Genomic DNA, 27,096 nt, shown 5'->3' on the forward strand with positions numbered 1-27,096 from the left:
ACAAAGCCCGGCTGCCTGTGCAGAGGGATCGCGGGGCTGGAGTGAAATGGCAGGGCGGGAGGTACAGTGGGCGGCGTGAGGGCTCATTAAAGGAACGCTCGGAGCAGTGCGGGCACGGAACACCGGTTTCCATGTCAGCTACAGCATTGTCAGGGTGTCGTCGTCATTGTTAAGCTCGGGAACGCGCCAGCCTCGGGAGGAGGTTTACGGAAGTCTCCAAAGGAGGCGGAGCACCAGTGACAGCCTCTGGGCTCCTGGCAAGCAGCCCGAGGACCCGTCCCCAGCGGGACTCCGCAGGGGCCCCAGGGTCTGTGCAGGACGTGAGCTTCAAGCGCCCAGGACCAGGACCTGGCCTTGCCCTCGCCGCCGGCGTCTGAGCGTGTGTAAGATCCACGTGCGGAACAGAGAGACGCTGCGGTGACGCTGGCACGCATCCCGGCGTCCAGGGGAGGCAGCCCCTGTCATCCACAGCGAGGCCGGGCAGCGCCCACTAAGCTCCGCGCGCGGCTCCGGGAGCGGGCGGCGAGGTCACGGCCGGCGGGAGGCGCAGCACGCCGCCTGAGGACAGCTTTATTTATGCTCCTGCAGAATGTCCACGGCCTTGTTGTTCTGGATGTGGGGGAACGGCTCACATAGCGTCCGTGGTTCCACATTTAGAATCGTGTCTTCATTCACATTCTTTCCGCGCGGCTCACGGCTCCTGGGCTGGAGACAGCGACTGCTGCGCCCGGCCGTCCCCTGGAGAGATGTCAGCTCAGGCCCACAGGCACGCTGAGCTCCTGGTCCGGAGCTTGGGCTGAGTTCTCAGGCTTTGCTTTTTGCTGGAGTGGTCAGCACCAGTGCACCCACCACGACCAAACCGCGCGTGGGGTCCAGGCCGGGGGCAGGAGGGGGCCTGGGGCAGGAGGGAGCCCGCTCCCGGAGGCTCCAGGCTGTGCAGCAGTCAGTTGTAGGATGGGCGGGCGGAGCTGCGCTCTGAGAACTCCTGAGCGCAGGACAAACCCTTGCCAGGTCACCTGTGTCTCGCTGCTCTTAACCCCTCCTCTGGGGTCCCTGACAAAGCTGCTCGGCTCCTGAATGCCCCCAGGTCATCCTCAGGGCTTTCTCTGCTCCATCAGCTACTTCATGCAAAAGCCATCAGTCCTGCTGCACAGCAGAGCTCGGGGCTCCTAGGATCCTACACGGACACGAGGCCATGCTCTCCACGTGCCAGAACGAAACATAAGCTGGGGAGGACAGTGCTGAGGAGTGGGAGGGGACAGCTCATGCTACTCCTGCCCCAAAGCAAACTCCCCCATAAAATGAGATTGAGTAATGCAGCATTTCCCAGAGTCTCAACAACATGACTGGCTCAAATCAGATAGCATCTGAGCTGCCTATAAATTTGTTTCCACATGTAATATGGAAAAATTCGACTAGAACATCAAATCCATGGTTTCGCAGGTACTGTTGTTTGCCATGAAGCTGTGTTTATAAAATTTCTTACTTAAACAAAATAGTAAGCAAGCATTGGTTCAGATGATTGAAGATGTGACAAAAACCATGAAAAAAAAATAACAAACAACTGCCATTGGAGCAGCTTTGTAATATACACACATATCAGTGTACGCGAACCCATTTGCACTTCAACCCTACAGAGCACAAGCAGCCTGTCCATCTTAGAGATGAGTGACTGAGCACAGAGAGGTGGAGTGATTTTGCTCATGTCAAGCAGCTAAAAGTACCAGGGGCCAGGGCTCCAAATCCTACGCTCTGTTGTGCGTTCCTACTGCTGGCTTGTCTCAAGCTGATGCTCGTCATCTGCCAGTTGGCTAGTGTTAGTTTTGACAAACAAGGGGGTTGGATGAGTGGGTAACATCAAGGGTTTACGCTGGGCGTCCCTCAGACCATCTCTGAGTGCTGATCAGTGAGCAGGTGGTCCTAAGTTCTCAGTGCAAAAGGCAAGTTGTGAGGCTCCCAGAAAGGGGCGGGGGTGGGGGTGGTGAGTACTCCTGCTGGTGGGATCTGATACTCCCTCTGCGTGGCAACAAGGAGCTCCTCTTTCTGACTCTGTTCTAAGTGAAGTACATAGACCCAGTCCCTGTGACCCTAACCACTAGCGGGTTCAAGGCTGGGGTTGGTGCCAGGCACCCGCTGGGGCTTGGACAGGGGTGGCTGGCCATGAGGGGCCCGAGGGCAGTCACGGGGACTGGGCACCTCGCCGTTCCCAGGCCAGGGGACCAGGCAGTGTCAGAAAGGGCTCTTGGAAAGAAAGAAACTCTCACTTTAAATCCTGGCAGTAAGCAGACTTTCACAGGCCAGTTTGGGGAGGGTGAGAAGGAGAGATGGCACCACATGAGCAAAGACACAGAGGCTAAAAGATCTGGGGGCTGCAGGCAGCCTGCGGGCACATGACCCCCCACCAAGACAAAAATGGCCACGGGGCCAGCTCCTCCCGGGGATGGAGAGAGAGGACTCACCAGGTAGAGGGGACCTGTCACCCCACTTGGACCTTGCAAACAGCTGGGCCTGCCAGGGCCGGGCTGGCCGGGTGGGAGCCGACCTTGCCTCTTTCCTGACTGTATTTCACACTCTTCTGTGGCTCTGCCCCTGACACCCGGCCCCGCCTTCCCCAGCCTGCAGCTGGGCATGTTATGTTATTTTGCTCCAAAAGCACAACAGCGCGCAGCTCCTAACTCGAGGAATGCGGCCCGTGGCCTCTGAGCGATGATGAAAGGCGCTATTTCTGCCCGGGGCATCAGCCGGCAGGGCGCAGGTTCCCAGGCACAGCTCTGTCTTCACTGTTCCCACACAGTGTTTTCCTTTGCCCTGGGGTGTTTTTATTTGGGTGCTGGAACTGTTTACAGATCATTCTGGATTGAAGTTGGAGTCATGTTAGGGTCCAGCTCAGTGGCAAGCAATTTCTCGCTCCCCAAGTTATCTGTTGCCCATGGCTGATCTGGATGTAAAAATAGCCGCTGAGGCTGTTTGTTTAATCTGACTGTTACTTGACACCACGCGGGTGTTGCTGCGCACTGTGTGCCTCGTCCCCACCGAGAGCACATTTGGTTTCCCCGCCGGCTCTCACCAGGCCACTTCCCGTGCGTCCAGCTCCGTGTTCTGCTCTCTGATCTTCCCCAGGCGGAGGCTCGTGAGAAAGAAGCGGTCTGGGTCTGGAACCGCACCTCCGGGCGGCCCAGCTCACAAGGGCCGGAGTTTTGGCTGCTAAGTCGGGGTTCTCTCCCACTCCCGGGGAGGCCCGAAGAGCAAGCGGCCCGCGTGGAAGGTAGGATGCAGACGCTTGGGTTCCTTAGAGCAGGCGAGGGCGCGGGCTCCCGCAGCAGAGCGTTGGGTCTGACCAGCGGTACTGGGGATGGAGTTATTGGGGATGGAATCGGGGCCAGGGTGCCGTGCAGGGCAGTGTGGTGCCGAGGGGCCGTTTGGGGGCTGCATTTCTCAGTGTGCGGGGTGTGCCGTGGGTGCGTGGCAGCTGTGTGACCCTGAGGCATAGGCCTTACAGAGTACATGGTACAGACTTGTGCGACTATCCTTGCGTACATCTGCCCGGGCACTCTGCTCCCACACGGCTCAGTGGGTGGGCTCACGCCTGTGGATGTGCCCAGGCCTCTGTGCTGCCAAATGTGGGCGACCCCATGGTCACAAGCTCTGTGGCAGGAGAGTGACTACCTGTGTCGTCCAGCCCTGGGCCAGGCAGGATCCCACCAGCTGCAACAAAGAGGACAATTGTCCATTCACATTCTGGCCGTGGCGTTGAGAGCATGAGTGTCCTCATCACGGGCCCCCCACAATCTGGGGTCTCTGATCAGACTCCTGCACAGCAAATCTTGACCAAATCTAAAATCATATCTTTATTTTTTCTTGTGGAGAAGAATTTATGATTGAGAAGAACAATACTGAGTATCTGTGGAAAGCTAGACAGCCTCAGAAAGATTATTATTTAGGACTTGAAAACACACCCGTGGATGTTGATAACGGAGGAAGCTATGCAGGTGGGGCAGGGACTACCTGGGAAGTTTTTGTATGTTTCACCCAATGGCTCAATTTTTCTGTGAACCTAAAGCTTCTCTAAAAAATAAAGGCTATTTTTTTTATAAAAACTAAATTATGGACCAATTTTTTAGCACATCTGTCCCCATTATAATAAACTCTATTTGAAGTATTTTAAAAAACCCCTAAGTATGGAAATCTTAAAGAGTAGATTAAATAAGTGTTCATGTTAAATGAGGTTCCATTTTCCAGCATTTGAGTTCCCTTTACAGAAGTGGTTGGTAGACCACAGCTATGGCTTGGGTGTCTGATTTTGTAAATAAAGTTTTATTGGCACACAGCCACAGTCGTTCATTTACATATTGTTTAAGGCTACAATAGCCCAAGCCATTTGGCCAGCAAAACCAAAACTATTTACTATTCAGCCCTTTACAGAAAAAGTTTGCTGACTCCTGCTGCACAACAACACTCCCTGAGAGGAGTCAACTTGGTACACATACATGCACACATGCGCACACACACGCACCTGCACACACACATACAATGTTCTAGCAGTTAAGACAGCTAGTGCCTTCGGGAGCAGTGGCTGGCTCTGGAGCCCCCTGCCCTCGGGCCAGTCTCCCAGTCTGGCTGGAGAGGAAACGTTCCTTTGCCACTGGCTGGGAGCTTTGCCGTGGAGCGCGGCCTGGCTAAGCAGGGCGGATTATGCTTATCAGGATGGTTTATAAATAGACTTCTCCAGGTGACCTGAGTCCAGCGAGTGTCTGCCCTGAGTCTGTAGGAGGGGACAATTGTGCCTGCTGTCTGGTGACCAGGGACTCACTGGGGTGTGAGCAACTGTCCTGCGGGGAGCCGAGGGGGCTGGTGGGATGCTGGGTGCTGGGGACAGGGGGCCCGGATTCTGTGAGCACCCAACAGAGGTATGTGGAGGAGGCAGGGACGATCAGAGAGGGTCACGGATCCTCACCAGTGTCTTGTGATTTTCCGCTTCTTTGTTCCCGACGCTAAGGAAGCCTAGAGACCCTTACGCAAAGGGGAAGCCCCAGGTCTGGAAATAGCCCCTTCCACCGCCTGTGCCAGGAATCTCAGCTGGAACCTGCGGGCCAGTGCCTGGGCCGGGCGACCTTCCTTGTTGTCTCTGGGGATTTCACTCCATCCATCCAGGGTTACACAGAGATGAGGAGGCTGTAGGAGAAGGCTGCCCTCGGGCAGACCCACAGTGCCGGCACTCCCAGCGGCTGCAGTCGGTCTTGTTCTTATTTCCACTGGAGGGTTTAAACCACATTTCACCAAGTCCAGCCGACCCATGGCCCTACAACGCAATCTGTATTGCGTTCAGCGTGTTGGGGAAGCCCAAACACCTCTTAGTTTCTACTTGTTTCCCAGGCCGGGTGACTTGCTGGTGAGGGTGGATGGAGAGGTGAGGGCAAGGAGAGGCACATGGGTCAACACCCCAGAATGGAGCGTGTGGAGCTCTGTTGAGATGTCACCCCCGTAAGCGGCTTCCCCGTGGAGCGGCCCCTGCAGGGGCTGCGTGTGTGAGTAACATGTGGCCTCGAAGCCGCTCAGCTGACCTCGGTCTCAGGTGGACGACTGCAGGCCATGTGGTGCAAAGTGCATTCCCTTGAGAGTGTGTCATGGGCCTCCCAGAGCTTGAGAATGGAGTTGGAGTGTGTGGGGATCTGTCAGCAACAGCGTCCAAAGAGCCAGTCAACCAGTAATAAGAGCTTCCTCCCCAGCTCAGACAGACAGGCCTCCCTGTCTTAGGAGAGAGGAGAAAGGGACCCCCCGGACCCCAGCACGTGGGAGTGGGAGGAGCCTCCTCATGACCTCTATTCTCGCCCACGGAGGACTTCCAGTCCTGCCGAGATGCTGCCACCCGGCGCGGCGGAGGCCAGGCCTCCCGGGGCCTCTGCACTCTGGTCCCTGGTCTAGGGGGCCTTCTGTCCCGGAGGCCCCTGCCAGAGGGGGCCTGAGCCGCCGCGGGACGGCCAGGCTGAGCTGAGGTGGGCTTCCATCTCGGCCGCCTCCCACCTTGAGGCCCACCTGAAGCGTGAGGAAGGCCAGAGGAGAGGACACTGTGATTTGCTGGAGTGACCAGTGCACTCCTCACACCACGGGAGGCTGGTCCCAGGCCTCCCCTCTGAGCCCCGCCTGCAGCCCCCCGGGGCGCTCCGGGGCTGCCCTCTGACTGGCCCTGTCCTGCAGCCTCACCACACACAGCACCAGCTCGCCCCTCACCTGGCCCTGTCTGCCCCTCTCTGAGGCAGGTCAGGCCCAAGGGCCACAAAGGTCAAGGGGTCAGAACTCAGCCACTTCTCGCCCTCAGGGTGTCCACCATTTTCATTAGGGCAATTGCTGGCCAAGTTAGGCCCCAGGCCAAGCACTTCCACGCATTGCTTGGTTCTGTCCTCGAGGTCATCCAGCATGGCAGCTCTGAGGCCCCTCACAGAGAGGGCGCGGGTAGACAGGTTGCCCAGATGCACAGCTACCAAGGGGCTGAGATGTAAGTGTGGGGCCTGAGTTCAGAGCTCACATCTTTCCCCACTGCCCCATGGACCTGGAGCTCAATCAGCATCCCGGAGTCTCTACAAAGACCAGTCCACTCCAGCAGCCAAACCTTCCTTAGAGCAGCCGCGGCCCAGGCAGACCCACCCTGCAGAGCCTGCGTCCCCGCTGCTCCCAGGAGGCCCTGGAGGCACTCAGCACCATCCTCAGGCCAGCTCTGCCCTTCCCAGCAAGCCCCTGAGCCTCAGTTTCCGGTCTGTAAAATGGGGGACCAGCAGTGTCACTGCCACCCACAGAATCCCATCTCAAAGGTCCTCTGCGCATGAAATGAACAAACATGAAAAGCGCCAGGCACGTGACAGAAATGCAAGCGCTATTCTCTCCTCCGCTGTCCTATTTGTCCATTTCCTCTCCTGCCTGGACTGCAGCTTGGGGCTCTCCTTCCAGAGGTCACCAAAGGTCAATCGCAGTGCTCCAGGGCTCCGCTGGTCATGTCCCTGCTCTGCAGGAGAGCCCTGGCGCCGTGCAGGACTGAGCCGTCCTACGTGACCACTGCACATTAACACACACCATTACTTGCCCTCTTGTGCCAAAGTGGCCATGGGTCTGGGCACCTTTAGCATTTGGGATGGAGGGCCCAGCCTAGAGGGAAGTGATGCTCCCACTACACGGCCACGCGGCAGTGCCTGGGCAGCTGAGCGCACACCCGCCCCGGGGGACACCTGCTCTGCCGCAGCCCCTCCAAGGGAGAGAAAGAAAGTGGAAACTCTAATGATTTTGCCTAATTTAGATGGACCTAACCTTCATCTTAAACCTCAAGGGCAAGGGAGGACAGGCGTCTAAATTGTCACAGAGCACGCAAGGTTCCCCCAGATAGCTTCGGGACCTGCCTCAGAGCTGCGGCCCCGGGTGCTACGGGGCGGCTGCCATCAAGTTCAAGAACGAGGCCTGAGTGGTTTGCTCAGGCGGGAAACCAGCCCAGAGGGTGACACGGGGTGGTTCCAAGGACAGGGCACCCTTTGGGTGCTCTGGCCAGTCACTGCCTCGCTGTTCTCCCCTTGTATCTGGGGGAAAGGCAAAGTCACCCTAGTGACCCCTGGCCCTGGGTTAAGCAGGTTGCACGGTGGGGACAACAGTGACATTCACGGATCCTGACCAGGGGCTACCATGTCCCAGGCTGGGATCACGGGGCCCTCACAATGCCCCACGAGGCAGGTGCTACTAGTAGGTCATGTTACAGAGGAGGAAACCGAAGCACAAAGAGGTTTGCCATACGCCGAGGACCCTCTCGGCCAGCACCCGGGGCCACGCTCAGGAAGTCTGGCTTTAGCCCATGCCCTTCCCACGCTGTTGTGCTGCCCGCCGGGGGTTAGAGATGGCACGTGCCAGGGTTTGGTGAGCACCACGCCTGCTTTCCCCGAGTGAGCTTGTTTAAAGCACTCGGCGATCAGGAGTGCCTGGGCGGCTACGTCTGAATTCTTCTTGCCTCTGTGGTGCATTCCACAAGGGATTCCACGAGGGAGGCGGCGTTCTGTCAGTCCTGTGACCGTGTCCCTCCCATTAGGGAAGTTCTCTCTCTGTCCTTCCCTGGCACAGCTGGGCTCCCCTCGGCCACGCTGTTGGAGAACGGACAGCTGTCATGGCTGACCCATCTCCCCTCACTCCCAGCCTCCAGAGGGAAGTGACAGTCGGGTTCTGTGCACGTGCGTGTGTGTGTATGTATGTGTGTGTGCATGTGTGTGCGCGCCACACAGGGTCAGGGAAGGGGTGCCTCCTGGATGCTCCCCACAGGACAGGCAGGACCAATAAGCGCCTTCTCTGGCCTTACTAAAGCAGAGCTCCCTGCTGGGAAGAGGTGGACCTTGGGAGATGGAAGAGAAGGTGCTAAGAGAAAGGCGGCAATGCTCCCTTCCCTGCAGAGGATGCCACGCCCGACGCCCCTCTGGGCCTGGGCTGGATAGGGAGGGCAGAGGCACATAGGACAGAGACCTGGTTCTGAATCTCCACTCTTCTGCTCCCTGGCTGCGTGACCTTGAGCAAGTTGCTCAACCTCTCTGATCCTCAGTTTCTCCACCTCAGATTCCTTTAACATAAGCCCCACCTATTTTGCCCAGAGGTTGTGACCATTGAGTGAGATTATGAATATAATATTGAATGTCAACTACAATTGAAAATCTTCTGAAGATTTTAAAAAATGAAGTACATGGCAGGTAGCAGGAGCTGGATGGATACATGAGTGTGTGGAGGCCCCGCAGGGTTCTGATGCTCGGTGATGGCTCTCTCAGCTCTGCTTCTCTGCCTTTGCCAAGCCCCATGGCACCCATTCACAGAGGGGAAAACTGGGTCCACAGATGGTGAGGAGAACTCTGCAGCCCCCCTGCCCTCTGGGGGTTCTAGGAGCCCTCCTGGGACCTCCTTTCTCTGCTCAAGCCTGGGACATGCCAGGGTTGCATCCTCTCTCCCTTCCCAAGGGCTGGAGAGAGGATGGTTGCTGAGGGACACCCCACCTCCAACACACCCGAGTGCCTCTCCCTGGAAGCCTCTGCAGGGGCCTGCTCTCTGGACAAGGAGACCCTCTCCAAGGGACCCTCTCCCGCTCCAGCCGCCTCAGGTCCAAGCCCCACTCCACCAGGCATTAAACTTCTCTGGACATCAGGCTCCTCCCCTGTTAAAGAACAACAGTAATTTCTACTTCACAGGTTGTTGGAAGTATTAGTTACATAATAATAAATATGAATCAGTAATATTGGAGTATATAAAATGCCTGCCTTATGCTGGATGCTCAGTCAATGGGAATTTCTCTTATTCATTCGTTTGTTTAATTAATGGCCCTGTGCTAGGCCCAGGCGCTGTGCGGGCACTAGGACACAGCACTGAAGCGAAAGGCAAAGCTTGGCCCGTGGACCACCACCCAGGTGTCTCCCCTCTCCCGTGTGAGTCGGGCCAGACCATGCCAGTCACTGTGTTGGGGCCTCGGGCCTCCATTTCTCCATCCAATGAAAACCCAGCATCACTACGAACAGGGCAGCGGCAGCTGAGCCTCATCAGAAACAGGTTCTTCTAAACCCTGCAGACCGTCTCTCACTATTGAGTACTGAAACCACTTACTAAATTGCAAACGTGCTTTTATTTCTTTTTTCTCTTTTTTTGTAAATATATTTTTAACTTAAAGAATAGAATAGAAAGAATAGGATAGAAGAATAGAATAGAATAGAATAGAATAGAATAGAATAGAATAGAATAGAATAGAATAGAGATATCAGACAATACATATAAACAGGGTAGGTTTTGCTCCATGTGCTGTGCCGTGATGTAAATATATTTCTTACTGGGTGTTCAGAGAAAACTAAACAAATGTGAAACCTCTGCTCTGGGGAGACATGTAGAGAAAGGGCACTTGCTGCCCAGCACTTGCAGCTGAAACAGGGCCTCCTTCTGGTCCAGGTGGCCTCCGGCTGGGGAGCCCCAGGACCTGGTGAGTCAGTGGCTCTGAGCATCTGGAACATCGGTTGTCTCCGGGACCAACTGCATGATAATCTCTTTCCTCTCTAGTCTGGGGAGCAGTCCACCCAGCGGGTGGGGCGGAGCCCAGGTTATTTATTTTTAAAATATATTTGTATTGATGTCAGAGAGGAAGGGAGAGGGAGAGAGAGATAGAAACATCAATGATGAGAGAAAATCATTGGTCGGCATGTGCCCCGACCGGGAATCGAACCATGACCTCCTGATTCAATGGTTGATGCTCACCCCTGAGGCCCGCCAGCTGGGCCAGGTTACTTTTATTGTCCCCATTTCATAGGTGCAGGTGGAGGCTCAGTGACTTGCCCAAGATGGCGCTGCTTTGGAAGCAAGACTTCAGCAGGTCTCCCGTCTCATTTCAGTCCTACTGTTTTCAGAATCCAAGGCAATATATTCTGGGAAATGTGGAAGGGATAAAGGAATGAATGAATGAATGAATGAATGAACGAACAAATGATGTTGCAAAAGCTGGGCTAGAGCTCTCTCCTTGATTCTATAGCAACAGTTCTCAGCCAGGGGTGAGAGACACCCCACCTCCAACACATGCTCCTCACTTTGGGCGTGGCCCCTGGACCGTGGGCTGGGTCTAACAAGAAGGCCAGGGGGTCAAAGGGCTGAGCAACAAAACCATCCCTGCCAGTCTGTCCCTGTCTTGTTCCCCAGCTTTTTGCCTCTGAGACAATTCCCCTTCGACCCTCCTGGGCAGTAGATGTGAATGGTACTCACCCAGCTCTGGGGGCCTGAGGGAGGTGAGGGCAAGGCTCCTTAGGGTCGGCTCTTTTCTGCCCCTACTTTTACCTTCGATGCCAGTGTAGTTGCTCCTGTAGAGGTAAGTCAGGCACCTCTGAGCCCACAGAAGGACTGAGGGTCCCTTGGCCAAGGGGCATCCAGCCACTGAGGCGCCTGCCAGAGCAGGGCCGAGAAGCGGGGCAGTGCCAGGCCTCAGCTCCTCCTGGTAGAGGGCGTGCCCGGAGAAGGTGCAGGCCGAGTCCATCCACCTGGCCGCCAGGAGCTCCACGGGTTATCCGGCAGCGCCTGGCCACCAGGAATGGTCAGAAGCAGCATGAAGATGAGCTGCTGAGAGCCCGTGCGCAGGGAGGCCACTGCCCAATAGCCTTCCGGAGCCACTGCAAGTGCCTCTGGGCACCTCACCCCAACTTGCCCTGACGCCGTCAGTAGCAGCAAATCCACCGGAGCTGCAAAGCAGGGCGTTTGCCCAGAGAGCCAGCCCCCACCCTCAGGTCTCCATGCCTTACTTATGCCCTTTCCTCCTGTGACTGGGCGCCCCCCAGGTGTGAGAGGCCAGGTGCCGGCGCCGTCCTGTCCTGGGGAGCCCTGGCGTGGATCAGGCCCAGTGCTTGCTGCGTGGGCTCCCTGGCCTCTAACCGCAGACACAGCCCATGTCTGGGCAATGCTCAGAGGCTCCTGAGGAAATGTCCCCTCCAGACACAGCAGACCAGACCGGTGACCCAGGCCAGACCAGTTACCAGGCCAGATGTGGGAGTGAGGCTGGGCTGAGCCCAGAAAGAAAGCTCTCAGCTGCTGAGCTCTCTCCCAGGGCCAGCAGGACGCCCACAGCAGCTGTGACTACCGCTCCCAGCCGGCTCCATGAGGCCAGCAAGCCCACGCAAGCTGGTTTCTTCAGCCACATTCCCAGGAATATCCTGGATTCCGACGTGTGCCAGGCCTGGGCCCCTGCCCAGGTAGCCTCGGTTTCCTCCTCTATAAGATGAGCAGAGAGGCCTCCCCTGCTGTTCCAGCCAGGAAGGGGTGAGAACAGGCGCCCACAGCAGGGGCTGAGGCCTGCCACCCACACACTCCCTCCTTTGAAGGACCCCAACTGAGGAAGTCGATTTGCCATTTTATTGTAGGACACAGACAAGGACATTGCCCCTGATACAGCAAGCAGAAGGGCTGTGGGTAATTGCACAGAGAGGTCAAGAGCTTGGCCTACGACTGACCATCAGGGCAGGGGTCCAGGGCTAGCCGGATGTGGGTGGGTGTGGTGGTGGAGGCCGCGCACGGGAGGTCTGCACAGTCACCGGCTGGAACGGGCCATCGGTCACAGCTCACTACCCTGCACCGCTCCTCAAGGCACGCCTGAGTCAATGACTCAAAAACCACCCAGAAAGAGGAGTGAGAGAAATCAATTCCAATTTGTGAGGGCCTCTGGGTGTGATAAAGCCAACCCCTGTCATCTCTGCTGGCTTCCTGCTCTCCCTTTCCTGAGAAGTGGAAACACCATTCAATTAAGGTAATTAAATTCACCCGAAGAGCTTGGGCTCAAAAACCACACCACAGGCAAGTGGTCAAACCAGCAGCAGAGCAAACCCCAGTGGCTTCCTGTGCAGGCCACGGGGAGACTGAACCACCTCCTTCAGCGCTTGAGAGCGTCCCTCCCGCTCTGCACCCGCCACCAGGGCCTCCCCGCACCCCCTCCCCACAGGAGGGCCCTGGGCTTACCGGCCTAAGCGTCAGAGAAAAACTGAGCTGAGAAGATGTTGGGACGTGAATAGATATAAAGGCCCTCCTTGCCTCCACGATGCACCCTCACCTATCCTCAATCCTCCCTTGAACTCCGGCCCGCGAGCCCAAGACACACCCCTGTGCATCTGAGCCGTGGGTGGTCAGGGTTGCACCCTGAACAAGGTGCAGGGTGGTCAGGTGAATCCCAGCCCAGTTCTCTCCTTTGATGCTGTGTAACACTGAGCCGTAGTCCATACCGCACAGTGCTTTGACTTATCCACCTAGAAAATGGTGACAATAAGGCCTGGTCACCCCCCTCGTGGGGGTCATGGGAACTAAACAAGAGAATGGGTGCTGAGGTGCGGGGTGCCCTGCAAACAAGTCGTCCCAGGGGGCACTCACTGTATTGCCCGCCCCCACTGGGATCCACCTTGGGTCCTAAAAGTTGGCGAGGACCCCAGGCTGTCAGATAAAACAGGACCTTCAGCAAAATTTGAATTTCAGATGAACAATGAATGCCTGTTTTTAGTTTGTGTGGGATGATTAATTCTATAGATTACTCTGACGAAAACTATAGTCAAATGTTGCACGGGACGCATACTAAAAAAGTGTTCGTGGACACGGAACATTCTCTTCCTCTCTCTGAGGCTCCACCATGTCATCTCGGAAATGAAGCGGACGGTGCAGTTCCCATGGATGACTATGGGGCTGGAACTGGGGCCTCCGGAGTCACTCCCAGGACTGGTTCGGGGGCCTGTCACATGTCCTCAGTCACGGGGCTGGGCTGAGGCGCCATATGTGAAGAGCTGGGTCAGGGCTCCTAGGGGGTGACACGGACAAGTCCCCTCTCCTGGCCACTTCCTGTCCTCACAGCTGGGGCAGACCAGCAGGGGTGGGCTGTGGGGCCGGCGGCCTGGACTGCTGAGGGCCAGGAGCCTCATGGGCAACATGGAGAACTCGGGCAGCCGAGCTCCTGCCTCCGTCTGCACACTGCGCACTTGCAGCAGGCCTGTCCCCACGTCCCGGGGCCCGGGGAGGGCACTCAGCAAGGGCAGCTGAAACACTGACCAGTGACCTCCACGCACCAGCATCCTGTTCGTCAAGGACCAACATGGCAGGGACCTCACTCCCAGGAGCTCAAAGCCTTGTTAGAAAGACAGTCACAGCAGACACCGGGGGATAAAGCAACACGAGTGATTTGAAAAGATAATTCTACTGGGAATAGGAGGACTGAGGAGGCCGTGGTCAGCACCTGGTGACCGGGCAACAGAGAGAGACAGAGGGACTACCCCCTCAAGGAGCCTGCGGGACCACCGGGGCCTGTAGCTCCCTCACCCAGTGCACACAGGCCGGAGGGAGGGGGTGGGGCGGCCTCCAGCTCCCTCACCACGAGTTCTCTGAGGGCCATGCAGAGGCATTTGGAAGGGACCAGAGAGAGGAAGCATTGTTTCTGCAAAGTGCAGTATATTCCAGCCCATGATAGTTCAACAGCATCGGCAACATGACGCGGGGAAAAGCATCACGTGAGAAGACATTTGGAAGAGTTAGAATTTAGTAGTGACCATGCAAAGGATATTTCATTGCTCGTCACGAGAAACCGTTGATTCAGGGGGCTGCTCGCTCCGATCTGGCTTGTTTGACACATCCTGATTCAAACAGACGGCCCTGGCAATGAGGGGGAGGCCATGAGGAACGCCTTGTGGAGCCCTGACGGTCTGCCTTTAGGGTGCGTGCGGTGGATTCGTTTTAATTAGTTTCCACTTCATTCTCCGCACTCTTAAAACTCTCCTGGGCAGCTTTTTGGTTCTTTTAGCTGTCAAAATAGAGAGTCAAGCCTCCTGCCAACAATAAATCGAACACTGCTGCTGCGTGATGAGTGGAGTAAAGTTCGGCGGCTCTGATTTCCTCCATTGCAAAGCCTGCATCATTAATTCACACGGGAGAGAAAGGGCCTGTGGTCCGGTCCGACTAGCAAAGCAATGCGCAGCCGGGCCAATCATATTAGAAGTCCCAGGGGCTTACAACAGGCTCCTGGAGACTTTTGGACCACAGACAAGTGAATGAATATTGGAAGGAATATAAGTTGGTCTCATATTGGTTTCCACCGAAAATGACTATGCTTGGAATTTTGTTGAGTTCAAGCGCAGATTTTTTTAAACATGAAGGCCAGGTGCATGGCTGCTATTAAAGATATCTTTTGCACTGAACATGTGCTTGGCTCTTTGGTCACATGGGTTCCACTGAAATCATGTTTCCTCTTTTTTCTAGATGGGCAGTGAGGACAGCAAACATAAGCATGAGAAGAAGTTTTAAAACTACGGATCCCAAAACCCAGCAAGGCAGCACCGGCAGTCCTCACTGCTGTGACAGGTACGGAACCGATGGAACCGCCAGCTCAAGAGCCAGCACCTAGAAGCACCTTTAGTTGTTAGGGGGGCCGGGGGGGCGGGTGGTGAGGCCAACCATGGGACTAAACCGAGGTGAGTCAGATCGGGCCTGAAGAAATGATCTGAGTGAAGTTCCCAATGGGGGTGGGTCTCCTCCTGCCTGAGGCAGAGGAATGGGTCATTTTCTGAGTCCTCTGATCAGTGAGCTTCCCTCATTCCTACGACTCAAGCCCAAGGGCAGCTAGGGTTTGTGGCCACACAGCAGAAACAGACACTGGACAAATTCAACAGAACAGGTGACTCCTGAACAGAAATGGGAGCCCTTATAGACTCAAGGTGAAGGTTCAGTTCCAGGCAGGGGAAGGGCAAACAGGGTTCTGACGCTGCACAGGACGCCCGAGCACATTCCCATCCTGCAGCTCCAGGACAATGCACAGTGGGCTAAGCTGGTCTCACCCTGCACGGGCCCAGCGCGGTCTCAGCAGGCGCCTTGGCGCTCAGCCCCACCAAGACTGAACACGTAGAGGGAGGCACTTCTGACTCGTGCTACGGCATGGATGAGCCTTGAGGACATTATGCTGAGGGAAATAAGCCAGTCACAAAAGCACAAATATTGTATGATTTCACTATATGAGGTACCTAGAGTAACCACGTTCATAGAGGCAGAGCGTGGCTGCAGGGGCTGGTGGGAAGGGAGAATAGGGAGTTGTTGTTTAATGGGTACAGAGTTTAGTTTTGCAAGATAAAAAAGTTCTAAAGATGGATGGTGGTAATGTTTGCACAACAATATGAATGTGCTTAACACTACTGAACTATACACTTAAAAATTGTTAAGATGGTAAATTTTATGTTACAGATATTTCACCACGATTTTAAAATAAAGAAGAGCTGTGGCTGGTATAGTTCAATTAGCAGACCAAAAGGTGACAGGTTCAATTCCCAGTTAGGGCACATACCCAGGTTGTGGGTTCGATCCCCAGTCGGGGCAGGTGCAGAAGGCAATGGCAATGGATCTCTCTCTCTCTCTCTCTCTCTCTCTCTCTCTCTCTCTCTCACACACACACACATTTAAAAAAGGAGAGAATGTAATGAAGGGACAGAATTAGGGAGATCCAGGATGTGGAGTCGCTTAATCAGTGTGAAGCCAACCTCTGCAGCCCCAGCGGGGAGGGCAGCAGGCTCCCCTCACTGACACCTCCATTGGCCACACCAAGGGCAAGGCAGAGAGTGAGGGAGCCAGATGTCAGCTCTGGAGGACTGGGCCCTCTTGGGCGGCTGTGGGACAAGGTCAAGCAGCGAAAAGACAGCTTACTGGCTCCTAAGCTCCATCTTACCTCTAATGATGGAATAGGCAACAAAGAAGTGAATTTAATTTTAGGTTGTGCTCCGTACAACCAAGGAAATAAGCCAGCCACTGTGCGAGACAGTGAGAAGGGATACCCCGTGGATTGCCAGAGAAGATACCTCTGCAAAAGTGACCCACCTGGACACCCAGCGCGACATTAGTCCCGGCTCCAAGGGACCAGACCGACAGGACGTGCACACCCCGTCATGCGCTGCCTAGCGACAGGGTTATGTTCTGAGAAACGTGCCATTAGGCAACTCTGTCACCGTGCGAACATCACAGACAGCACTTATCCGAACCTAGATGGCACACGCTGGGCTGCACGGCATAGTCTCCCGCTCCTGGCCTACAGCCTGTTCAGCATGTCACTGTACAAAACACGAGGTTAAATCAAGCACAGGAGAAAGCCACGCGCTCGGTAAACACGAGGTGCGCGAGGCTGCCGCTGGTGTGGACCGCATCCTTTTTTCAGCAAGCCTGTTCTTATTAGTGGAAAGAGTACACACCAAAACAATGATAAAAAGTACAGCATAGCAAATACAAAGACCGGTAACATAGTCGTTTATTGTCTCCTCCAGTATCCGTGCTGAGCATAACTGTACGTGCTGCACTTTTACACGCTGGCAGCACGACAGGTGTGTTTGCACAGCATCTCCACATGCACGTGAGTAATGCGTTGTGCTGAGCACTGTGATGGCCCCTCGGTCAGTAAGTGGTGGGAATTTCTCAGCTCCATTATAACCTGTGGGACCAGTGTCATATATGCAATCAGTCATTGGCCAAAGCGTCATCAGAGAGATTTATTTTAAGGAACTGGTTTGTGCCATTGTGGGGGCTGGCCAGCCCGACATCCGCAGTCAGCAGGCTGGTACCCACGGAGGTGATGCTGCAACTGCCATCCAAGGACTGGAGGTAGCGTTCCCTCTTCCTCGGGGATCTGCCCTGTGGCTGTGATCCACAGTATGGAGGGCAGTCTGCTTTTCTCAAAGTCTATTGATTTAAGTGTTAATTACATCTAAAGAAAATACCTCCAAAGTGACAGCTAAACTGGCATTTGACCCAAAACTGGGCACCAGAGGCCAGCCAGGCTGACGCATAAAACTAACCATGGCAAGCACCGTTGCCGCCCGGACCCGTGTGCGGTCCTGCATGGCCACCAAGCTGGGTAACCCCTTCACACCCTGCTCTTCTTCCTTTTGCAGAGAAAGCAGTTGCATCTGACCAACGGGAAGCTAATTTTGTGGGACGAGGGATACCCCTGGCCCTTCCAGAACCATCGCCCAGAGGAGCCCGCTGACTGGCCAGGGGCAGGCTTCCCAGCCGGCGACGATGCAGGGGAACAAGAAGGGCACCGACGGCTTCAGCGACACCTCGAGCATCGGCAGCGTGCTGGATGACGCCGACAGGGAGGTGAGCAGCCTCACAGACCGGGCCTTCCGGAGCTTGTGCGTCTCAGAAGACACGTCCTTCAGCGACTCCGACCTGGCCCTGTCCCCAGACGCCACCCGCCAGGTGTTTGGGAACTTCCACCCGGGAACGGTGAGCCACGCCCGCAGGAAGAGTGGCATTTGGAGCCAGTTGCCGTCGCAAGGCACGGAGCATGCCGGCTGGGCAGCCACGTTCCAACAGCTCCCCAAATACGTTCAGGGAGAGGAAGAGTACCCCAAAAGCAGCCCCCCACTGACACCGGCCCAGAGGAGACTGGAGGTGCCCATTTCTGGCCTGAGGAGCAGCAGCAAGCCGATTTCCAAAGTGTCCTCACTGATTAAATCTTTCGACAGGCCTGAGAGCCAGCAATGCGAGGGCAGGCCTCCGACCAACAAGCCTCCAACTATCAAAACCACCCCCAAATTCGCTCCTCTTCCAGAAAGTGGGGTCAACTTCTGCTTTGATTCTGCCTTTCTGACGGTCAGGAGGGTGCCCGCGGAAGTCTCCGGCACGCAGCCCGGCAGGAAGCACGCGGAGCAGGAGGCCCCCAGGAGCCCTGAAGCGGCCTGTCAGGGCTCCAGCAGCCTCCTCCCAACACCCGAAGGCGGGGCCAACTCCTCGGAGCCCACGTTCTCCTCCCCGCCCCACAGACCGGCCCTGGGGGAGCCGGGGAGGAGCCAGGAGTGGGCTCGCAAAGGCACCTTCCTTCACAGCGAAAACAGTGCTTTTGAGTCATGGAGCAGCCGCCAGCCACGGCTGCTGGAGCGGAGGGAGCCTGCTGAGGCCGCCCCCGAAAACAAGCCCCCCAAACATTATGAGGACCCGCCCTTGTTAAGAGAGTCCCAAGCCCCTGAGAGCAAAGTCTCCCCGTGCCAACCCCGGGCCAGCTGTGGGCGAGAAGAGAACAGGCCGACCGCGGGCACGCTCTCCACATCTGGACCCTGGAGGTGTAGGGACCCGGGAGCTCAGGTGTTCCCCACGGAGGAAAAGGCTCCCAGCTCGCAGCCGGGCCTCCAGGCGAAGGCCAGCCAGCCCCCGTGGCGGAAACCAAAGACTCGAAATGGCGGCAAAGAAAGCGTGCAGGATGCTTCGGGAGAGAGGCAGGCCGGCCGGCCAGGCCCAGCCTTGTACACAAAGCACCACCCCCAGGAGCAGTTCCCAGAAAGTGATGCTCTTGACAATGTGGACCCCGGTGACTGCTACAACCCTCCTTTCAACATCAGCAAGCTGCTGACCCCCATCATACCCACCAAGCACGTCCTGGATCCGTCCCACAGCCCACCCGCGGAGGGCACCCCCCCAGCCCCAGGGCAGCTAAACGGGTACCAAGAGGAGCCCAGCGAGTCCCGGGACAGCTACAAAGCCAGAGCCCCCAGCCTGCTGTTCAACCTCAAGGACGTGCGCAAGCGTGTTAAGAGCACATACAGCCCCTCACCTCTCGTAAGAGGGCCCGAGGAGAAAAGCAGAAGCAAGCAGGAGCCCCTGAGCAATGGCGTGGTCCTTCCCAATGGGCTGGAGGAGAGCCCCCCACAGGACCTTCGTAAGGGGAGACCAGCGGACACACCTTCTCTGTCGCACGTCAGTGACCAGAGCGACCCTACGGCTGACCCTGGTGCAACCTCCGCGGACAACTACCTGACGCCTGGCTCACCTCCAGCCGCCGCCACAGCCCCCTTCTGTGTCAACGGGGAGGCTGCCGACCAGAGCAGCTATGAGGATGCCACCCACGGAGAGTCGGGTGTGGGCTCCGCCAGGCGCAGCTGGTCTCCGGACGCCCGGGAGCGCTGCCCCAGGAAGCACCTGGCCCTGAAGCTCTGCAGCAGCGGGGAGCCCGAGGCGGGGCGGGCGGCGCAGCCTCTGCGGGCCCCCAGCCTGGAGAACCCGTTCTCCAGATCCGTGTCTCAAGAGACAGAACCCGAGAGAGAGGCGGGACTTCGGGATCCGAACCCCAACCAGAAAGTCTCCCCGGGGCCCCTTTCTCCCGAGGAGGAAGATGTGTTTTACAGCGACAGCCAGTCTGACTCTGTGCCCGGCCTCAAAGGCAAGGCCAAGTTCAGCACCAGCTCTTCAGATCAGTCGTTTGCCTCGTTCGAGGATCAGCAGAAGACGAGTTCCGCGGAGAGCCCGCGGGAAGACGGGAGGAATGATGGCAGTGCAGGTGACAGAGAGAAGGAGAACGGGCTGGATGAGCCCCAGCACCGCGCCGCTGGTAACGGGTCCACGTGCGCGGAGGAGCAGAGCGGGAGGGGACCGTGGCGAGCCGCAGGGGAAGGTGTGAGTGGAGAGAGGCCCAGGAAGGCGTCGAGGGAGGAGGCTGACTTCAGAGGCGCTTGGATCGGGGGCAGTAAGGACACAGCCCTTTCACCGTCGTCCACGTCCAACAGACACAGGCTGTTCGCAATCAAAGACAACACCCTGCGGGCCACCCCCGTGATAAGGCCCATCATGCTGCCCCTGCTGAGGGCCTTGTCCTCCGACGACCCGCCGGGCGGCGGCCACAAAGAGGAGGACGTGCCGAGGCCGGGCTGGGGCGAGGATGCCGGCCTCCGGGCCCCCAAGAGCCAGGAAATGCCCAGCACCCCAACACCCACTGGCATGAGGGGGCCCTCCTTCAAGCATGTGGCCCACAAAGGGATGGAGGACCAGGGCTGGGCGTCCGGTGTGGCCAGGAGGGAGGCCCAGGGGAATGTCTCGTCTGTCCCTCTCGCAGGAGAGGGTGAGGGGCTGAAGCCACCCCCGGACGCCGTGTGGAAGGTTGTGGCGAATGAGGGCAGGAGCTATTCCACAGACCAGGGGGGGCTGGAGGCTCCAAGGGGCATCCCCACAATTGCTTTGCCCGAAAGTGACTTACAAGGCCAGCCACCCCCACAGCAACTCAGAACCTCCTGGGAAGAGCAGACCCAAGATTTCAAAAGTCACTTTTTGTCTACACCCCGAGCAGGGCCCCCGGGCAGGAGACTGGCTGCTGGGGAGCCCACGGCTTCCCCCAACAGCAGCTCGCTGGAGGGCAGCAGCGCGCACTCCCCCGCCGCCAGCAGCCTGTGGGACGATGCTTCTCAGGGCCCCTGTGAGCCGGGCCTGGTGCCAGGGGAGCCTTCCGGCCCCAGCCCCTGGGCCACCCCCTGGGCCACCCCCAGCCCCGCCAGGGTGGCCCGGAGGGAGGACCTGACGCACGCCTTCACGTGGGAGGCCAGCGCCGACCCCCAGCTGGAGCCCTCGGCGGAAGACCTCAGGACGCTCTCTCCAGGAGGCTCCTTGCTGGACGTGGCCTCCGGCTCGGCCGTCCTCCCTGAGAAAGCACAGCCTTCTGCTCACCTAGAAAGGGCGGCGGCCAAGCCACCGGCGGTCCCGCCCAAGACAGAAAAGGCCCTGCGGAGGGCGAAGAGGCTGGCCAGCAAGAGGAGGAAGACTGACCAGATGCAGGACGCGCCCGGCGGCGCCCGGGAGGAAAAGCCGCCCCTGGAGGACGCGGCGCCCAGGCCCTCGTCCCCCGGAGAGAGGCTGCTGCCCAGGTGCCCCGCCGTCCGCGCCCTGCCCCCTCCCGTGCACCGCCACTCCGTGGCCACCTTCTCAGAGGCTGACAGGAGGCTATCAGGGGGGGCCCAGTCCCTCAGGCCCCTGCTCCCTTACCCTGCCACCCAGAAGGTCCTCCAAGACCCCCAGTCTGGGGAGTACTTCGTCTTCGATCTGCCGCTTCAGGTGAAAATGAAGACCTTCTATGACCCAGAGACAGGCAAATATGTCAAGGTCCCCGTCCCATCCTCTGAGGAGGGCTCCCCGGAGCCACTCCCGCCGGATGTGTTTGCTGCCCCCTACGTGCTGTACCCTGGCATCCGGCCCCTGTCCGCCATGGCTTTGATGCCACTGCGCTGCTCCTCTCAGCTGTCTGCCCCCACCTTCCTCGAGGGCCCTGGCGCCTCAGAGGCAGCCCGCCCTGCGCCCCCCAGCACCTATAGCGCTGACCTACAGCCTGCACCCCGGCCTCCTGGTGACCCCGCCCAGCACACTACAGGTCCGGGCTCCAGGGCGCCCCCAGGGACCCCAGGGGAGGGCGCAGTAGACGCTCCAAGCCTGGGTATCATCTCCATCAACGATCTAGAGGACTTTGCCACAGAAGGCATTTCCTGAGAATTACAGCAGACAACACCCTCTGCCCCCCATAAACCCCAAAGAGTTTATTTCCCTCCCCCCGACACCCCCCATACACAGACACACACACTCCCTCACTCACCACGTGCCTAGCCACTTGAGGTCCTTAAGGTCCCCGAGAAAACGGGATTCTGAAAACACCCACCTACAGGGCACCCGCTCGCTCCCTGGGAGGCCGCTGCTGGCCTGACCTGGCCCCTCTGAGCCCCTTCTGGACCCCAGACCCGGTCCCCTTCTTTCCTCTTCCTTCCTTCCTCCGGGTCCTTCTCCCCTGGCCTCAGGGCTGTTCTCTCTGCACCAGATCCCCTCCTTCTCAAGGGCAGGCCCAGGCCACCCCCAGGTCATCCAGCTCAGCTGGGGTGGAAATGGCTGAGGGCCCCGCAGGCAGCCTTGCAGAAATGTTCATTTGCATAGAATGGGTTTTCTTAACTGAGACCCTTTCCTCTGAACCCTGTTTTCTGATAAAGAAAAGGCTACCTTTTCACACCATGGAGCAGGTCTGTGGTGTGGTCTGTCTGGAACTCCTCTCTCCTCTGGGGGCCTGAGGGGTCTCAGCTGGTGAGTAGGAAAGGGCCACCTGCCCTCCAGGCCTCCCATTGCCGCCTGTGGGCCGGCAGGGTCTTCCTTGGGACAGAGCAGCAGCTCCGGGCGCCCTGCCAGCCCGTGTCCGAGCTTCCTGGGCCAGGACTCCACTAGTATGGGTGGCAAAGACAAGAACCCAAGACCACCATTGTGGGTGGCCTGGCCCCTGAGTCAGGTCCTGACTGTCTGGTGCTGAGCTCTGTGCGCTAAAGGGGATGGTCTCTGGGCCTGGAGGGGAGCGGCTGAATGCACTCAGGGGAGCAGAGCCCCAACCACCTCTCAGCTTGGAGAGCTGGCGGTCTGTGAGGAGATGCCCACGGGGCACCTCTCTGGGAGGGGCCAGGCCAGTCCTCAGGGCCGCTGCTGGGGGCTTCCACTGAAGCCCTTCATCCCTGTGATGTGGGAAAGACGGGACAAAGGCGCCTCCCTCCTAGATGGCAGCTGTGGAGGCACCACATAGCGCGTGTCCTTGGGTTTGCTTGGGGGATGGAGGTTTGCTTGGGGCAGTGGTTAACCGCAGCTTGCGAGCCACATGCGGCTCTTTGGCCCCTTGAGTGTGGCTCTTGCACAAAATACCACATGCAGGCACGCACGTACAGTGCAATTGAAATTTCGTGGCCCATGCGCAGAAGTCGGTTTTCGGCCTAGGCGAGTCTATTTTGAAGAAGTGGCGTTAGAAGAAGTGGGGGTTGCCGGTCGGTTGGGCGCAGGCAGTATATGCAGTGCGGGGGAGGTACATTGCTTTGAGGTACATTCGCTGAAGTCAACCCCTTCCAACTCTCCCATCCACACTCGTCTGTCTGAAACAAGTACACAAGACGAGTGTGGATGGGAGAGTTGGAAGGGGTCGACCTCAGCGAATGTACCTCAATCAGATTGAGGACGTTTTTAGCAAAGGCCAGCTTAGGAGTACCCTAATTAAGTTAATAACAATGTACCTATCTATATAGTTTAAGTTTAAAAAATTGGCTCTCAAAAGAAATTTCAATCGTTGTACTGTTGATATTTGGCTCTGTTGACCAATGAGTTTGCCGACCACTGGCTTGGGGGATGGGGGTTTGGAGGGGGCGGTTTTGCACAGATCCGTTTCCAGATGAGAAGGTGGAAGGCGCCCAGCTCAGCGAGCCCCCGACTCCCACACACTCAGGGCTCAAGCATATCCCAGGTCTGTGGGGTGGATTCAGGGCTTTATGCCTGTTCTTTCTCCAGCAAGAGCAGCCACGCCTCAATTTCACTGTGAAAATACCACACAGACCCCCCGCCGATGCCCGTGGCTCCGTCTACACCTGTGAGTGGGCTCGATGGGGAGCTGGAGGGCGGGCAGGCAGGTCCGTGAACCCTGGTTCCCACAAGTCACACCTCGGGCTGCAAGCGAACAGGACAAAGTTAGGATCTGGGCTCCGCCACCAAATTGCCAATTGTCCTCTCCACCTGTCTTCATCTTACTCGAGTAGGAAAAGGAATCTCTCATTTTAAAATTCTCAAGGTCCAAGCAGAGAATTGCCTAACAAAAGAAGTATCCCTCAGTTAAAAACAGCCAGGGTCACAATAACCACGTCCCGCACAGAACAACATGCTTTACTTAAGGGGCTCCGCGTGGGGAGCAGTATGAGCACAGCCACTGGCAGAGCTGGAAACACATTTGGAGACCAAGGTCAACTTCCAGGCCTCTTTACCCAGTGGATGCAAAAGAGAAACCAAGCATCTGGTTCATGTCAGAGAGCAGGGACCCCTGGCTGCCCAGGCTCTGTCCACGTCAGAGAGCAGGGACCCCTGGCTGCCCAGGCTCTGTCCACGTCAGAGAGCAGGGACCCCTGGCTGCCCAGCCTCTGTCCACGTCAGAGAGCAGGGACCCCTGGCTGCCCAGCCTCTGTCCACGTCAGAGAGCAGGTTCACCTGGCTGCCCAGCCTCTGTCCACGTCAGAGAGCAGGGACCCCTGGCTGCCCAGGCTCTGTCCACGTCAGAGAGTAGGGACCTCTGGCTGCCCAGGCTCTGTCCATGTCAGAGAGCAGGGACCCCTGGCTGCCCAGCCTCTGTCTGGGGTGTCTCAGCATCACCCCAGCAGAGCCACCTGTGCAGAGGGTTCCTCCCTTCACAGGACTCTGGGTGGGCCCAGGTCTGGAGCTGACTCCAGGGGTGGTTCTTGCCCTCACCTGCCCGCTCCCGACAGGGTGCCAAGCCTGCCTGGCTTTACAATCACCTGGGCACTTGTTAACAAGATAGTCCGGGCCCACTTCCAATTCACCTGCTCAGATTCTCCAGTGTGGAGGAAGGGCAGCTGCATAGGAAAGCTCCCCGAGACTCTGGCCACCCAGTTCATAAACACCACCTGGAGCAGCGTGCCTGCACCTGGGCCAACACATGGCCAGGCACTGCCCATCCCCAGAGTCTGCCCAGGTGAGGAGACCTCAGCGGAGGAACACACAGCTGGGTTTGCCTGTGGACAGGGAGAGCACAGAGGAGCCGCCTGCTCCAGGGGGAAGCTGCGAATGAGCAAAGCACAGCCAGGCTTTAGGACTGTCCAGCGAGGCCACCAGCCCTGCCCAGAGCCAGACCCAGGCGTGCCCCAAAGCCCCAAGGAGGCCCGGGACTGACCTTCCTCACAGGGAGGGGGCGTGGTGCGGGACGAAGGCTCCCGCTGTCCCTCTGACAGGCGAGCTGTGCTGAGACTGCACAGTAGATGCTGGAGGGTGAAGGAGCTACACCACCGCCATCCCCAGGTAGAGCCAGCCTCTTGGTGCTCCTCGCTTGTCCAAACGCAGTTTAATGTTTAAGTCTTCTTACTGCTCCCGCACTGTTCTCAGGCCCTAGATCAGTGGTTCTCAACCTTCCTAATGCCACGACCCTTTCATACAGTTCCTCATGTTGTGGTGACCCCCAACCATAAAATTATTTTTGTTGCTACTTCATAACTGTAATTTTGCTACTGTTAGGAATCATAATGTAAATATCTGATATGCAGGATGTATTTTCATTGTTACAAATTGAACATAATTAAAGCATAGTGATTAATCACAAAAACAATATGTAATTATATATGTGTTTTCCAATGGTCTTAGGCGACCCCTGTGAAAGGGTCGTTCGACCCCCAAAGGGGCTGCGACCCACAGGTTGAGAACTGCTGCCCTAGATGATCTTGGTCCTGCCACCTTAACCTCATTTTTCCAGGTCCTTCCATGTCATTGGTCCACCTCTGGGACCCAGCCCTGACTCCATCTCTCATGTCCAGCCGCCCCAAGCTCGCAGGCAGGCACTCCTTGCTGCCTTTGAGCCATCTCATGGCCTCGCAACCATGTCTCTAGGATGGCATTGTTGGTATCTTCCATGTGAGTCTCTATTTTCCTCTGACTTTAGAAAAATTTAGGCTGATGTGCTCTTTCTTCATTTTTACAAACACTACATTGCATGGTCAGTCTTACTCAATATCCCTGTACTTTCCCAGCTCATTTTCCTTACTGACCAAAACTGAGTGTCAGCAAGCCAAGCCAGTTAACCAGATGGTCCAGGCCAGTGTTGGCTGGGCATTGTCCTGTGCACCAAAAGGTTGCTGGTTCGATTCCTCATCGGGGCACATGCCTGGGTTGCGGGCATGATCCCTGGAAGGGGACATGCAGCAGGGAGTCAATCGATGTTTCCCTCGCACATTGATGTTTCTCTCTCTCTATTTAAAAAAATCAAAAAAAAAAAAAAAAGAATGAATCAAATTCAAACGGTATATTAGCAAAGACTCCCAGCCGACATCGCCATAAGTGGAGTCCCTGTCTCTGCCCTTCCTTGCAGGGGAAGCTGTCATATACCTGTGTTAGGAGTATATTCAAGGGCCTTCGATCTGACCAGGTGACCCACTGGACGGGTGACTTCACTGGCCTCCGCACCTGCCCGCCCACACTTGTTTACTGTGACCTGCCCCGCCCACACTTGTTTACTGTGACCTGCCCCGCCCACACTTGTTTACTATGACCTGCCCCGCCCACACTTGTTTACTGTGACCTGCCCCGCCCACACTTGTTTACTGTGACCTGCCCCGCCCACACTTGTTTACTGTGACCTGCCCCGCCCACACTTGTTTACTGTGACCTGCCCCGCCCACACTTGTTTACTGTGACCTGCCCCGCCCACACTTGTTTACTGTGACCTGCCCCGCCCACACTTGTTTACTATGACCTGCCCCGCCCACACTTGTTTACTGTGACCTGCCCCACCCACACTTGTTTACTATGACCTGCCCCGCCCACACTTGTTTACTGCGTCTCTGTTGCCAAGTCTGCTGCTTTTCCAGCAGGGGACGCCTCCTGGTTCAACATCACTGGTCTTCAGAGAAACAAATCAAAACCACAATGAGTATCACGTCACTGCCATCAGGATGGCTGCTCGTAAACAAATAGAAAGCAAGTGTTGGCAGGACGTGCAGGGAGAATCCTGGTGCACTGCTGACGGAACACAAGATGGTGCAGCTGCTGTCCAAAAAGGCCTGGTGGTTACCCAACAAGTTACACATCGAATTACCATGTGATCCAGAAACTCCACTCCTACATAGATACACAAAGGAACTCAAACAGGTATCGGTACACCCGTGTCCATAGCTGCATAGTTCACAATGGCCAAAAGGAGGATGCAACTCAACTTGTCAGTCAACAGAAAAGAGAATAAACAAGACTCTGACACAGGCTAAGTTGAGTGCAATAGGCCTGTCACAAAAGGATAACACTGTATGATCCGCTTTG

At 56.9% G+C, this 27,096-nt stretch overlaps 1 protein-coding gene across 1 annotated transcript; it reads left to right on the top strand.

The window, feature by feature from the left end:
• Positions 1-2,998: 2,998 nt before the first annotated feature.
• Positions 2,999-23,128, top strand: C13H10orf71 (chromosome 13 C10orf71 homolog). Its single transcript, XM_059662087.1, has 3 exons — positions 2,999-3,265; positions 14,749-14,850; positions 17,415-23,128. The coding sequence occupies exon 3, from the start codon at positions 17,542-17,544 to the stop codon at positions 21,766-21,768; it is 4,227 nt and encodes a 1,408-aa protein (XP_059518070.1). The 5' UTR covers positions 2,999-3,265; positions 14,749-14,850; positions 17,415-17,541; the 3' UTR covers positions 21,769-23,128.
• The last annotated feature ends 3,968 nt before the right edge of the window (positions 23,129-27,096 follow it).

The sequence above is a fragment of the Myotis daubentonii genome, chromosome 13 (genome assembly GCF_963259705.1).
Source record: "Myotis daubentonii chromosome 13, mMyoDau2.1, whole genome shotgun sequence".
In the NCBI taxonomy this organism is placed as follows: Eukaryota; Metazoa; Chordata; class Mammalia; order Chiroptera; family Vespertilionidae; genus Myotis; species Myotis daubentonii.

Coding starts and splice junctions, on each gene's coding strand:
- C13H10orf71 (XM_059662087.1), top strand. CDS start 17,542: ATGCAGGGGAACAAGAAGGGCACCGACGGCTTCAGCGACACCTCGAGC.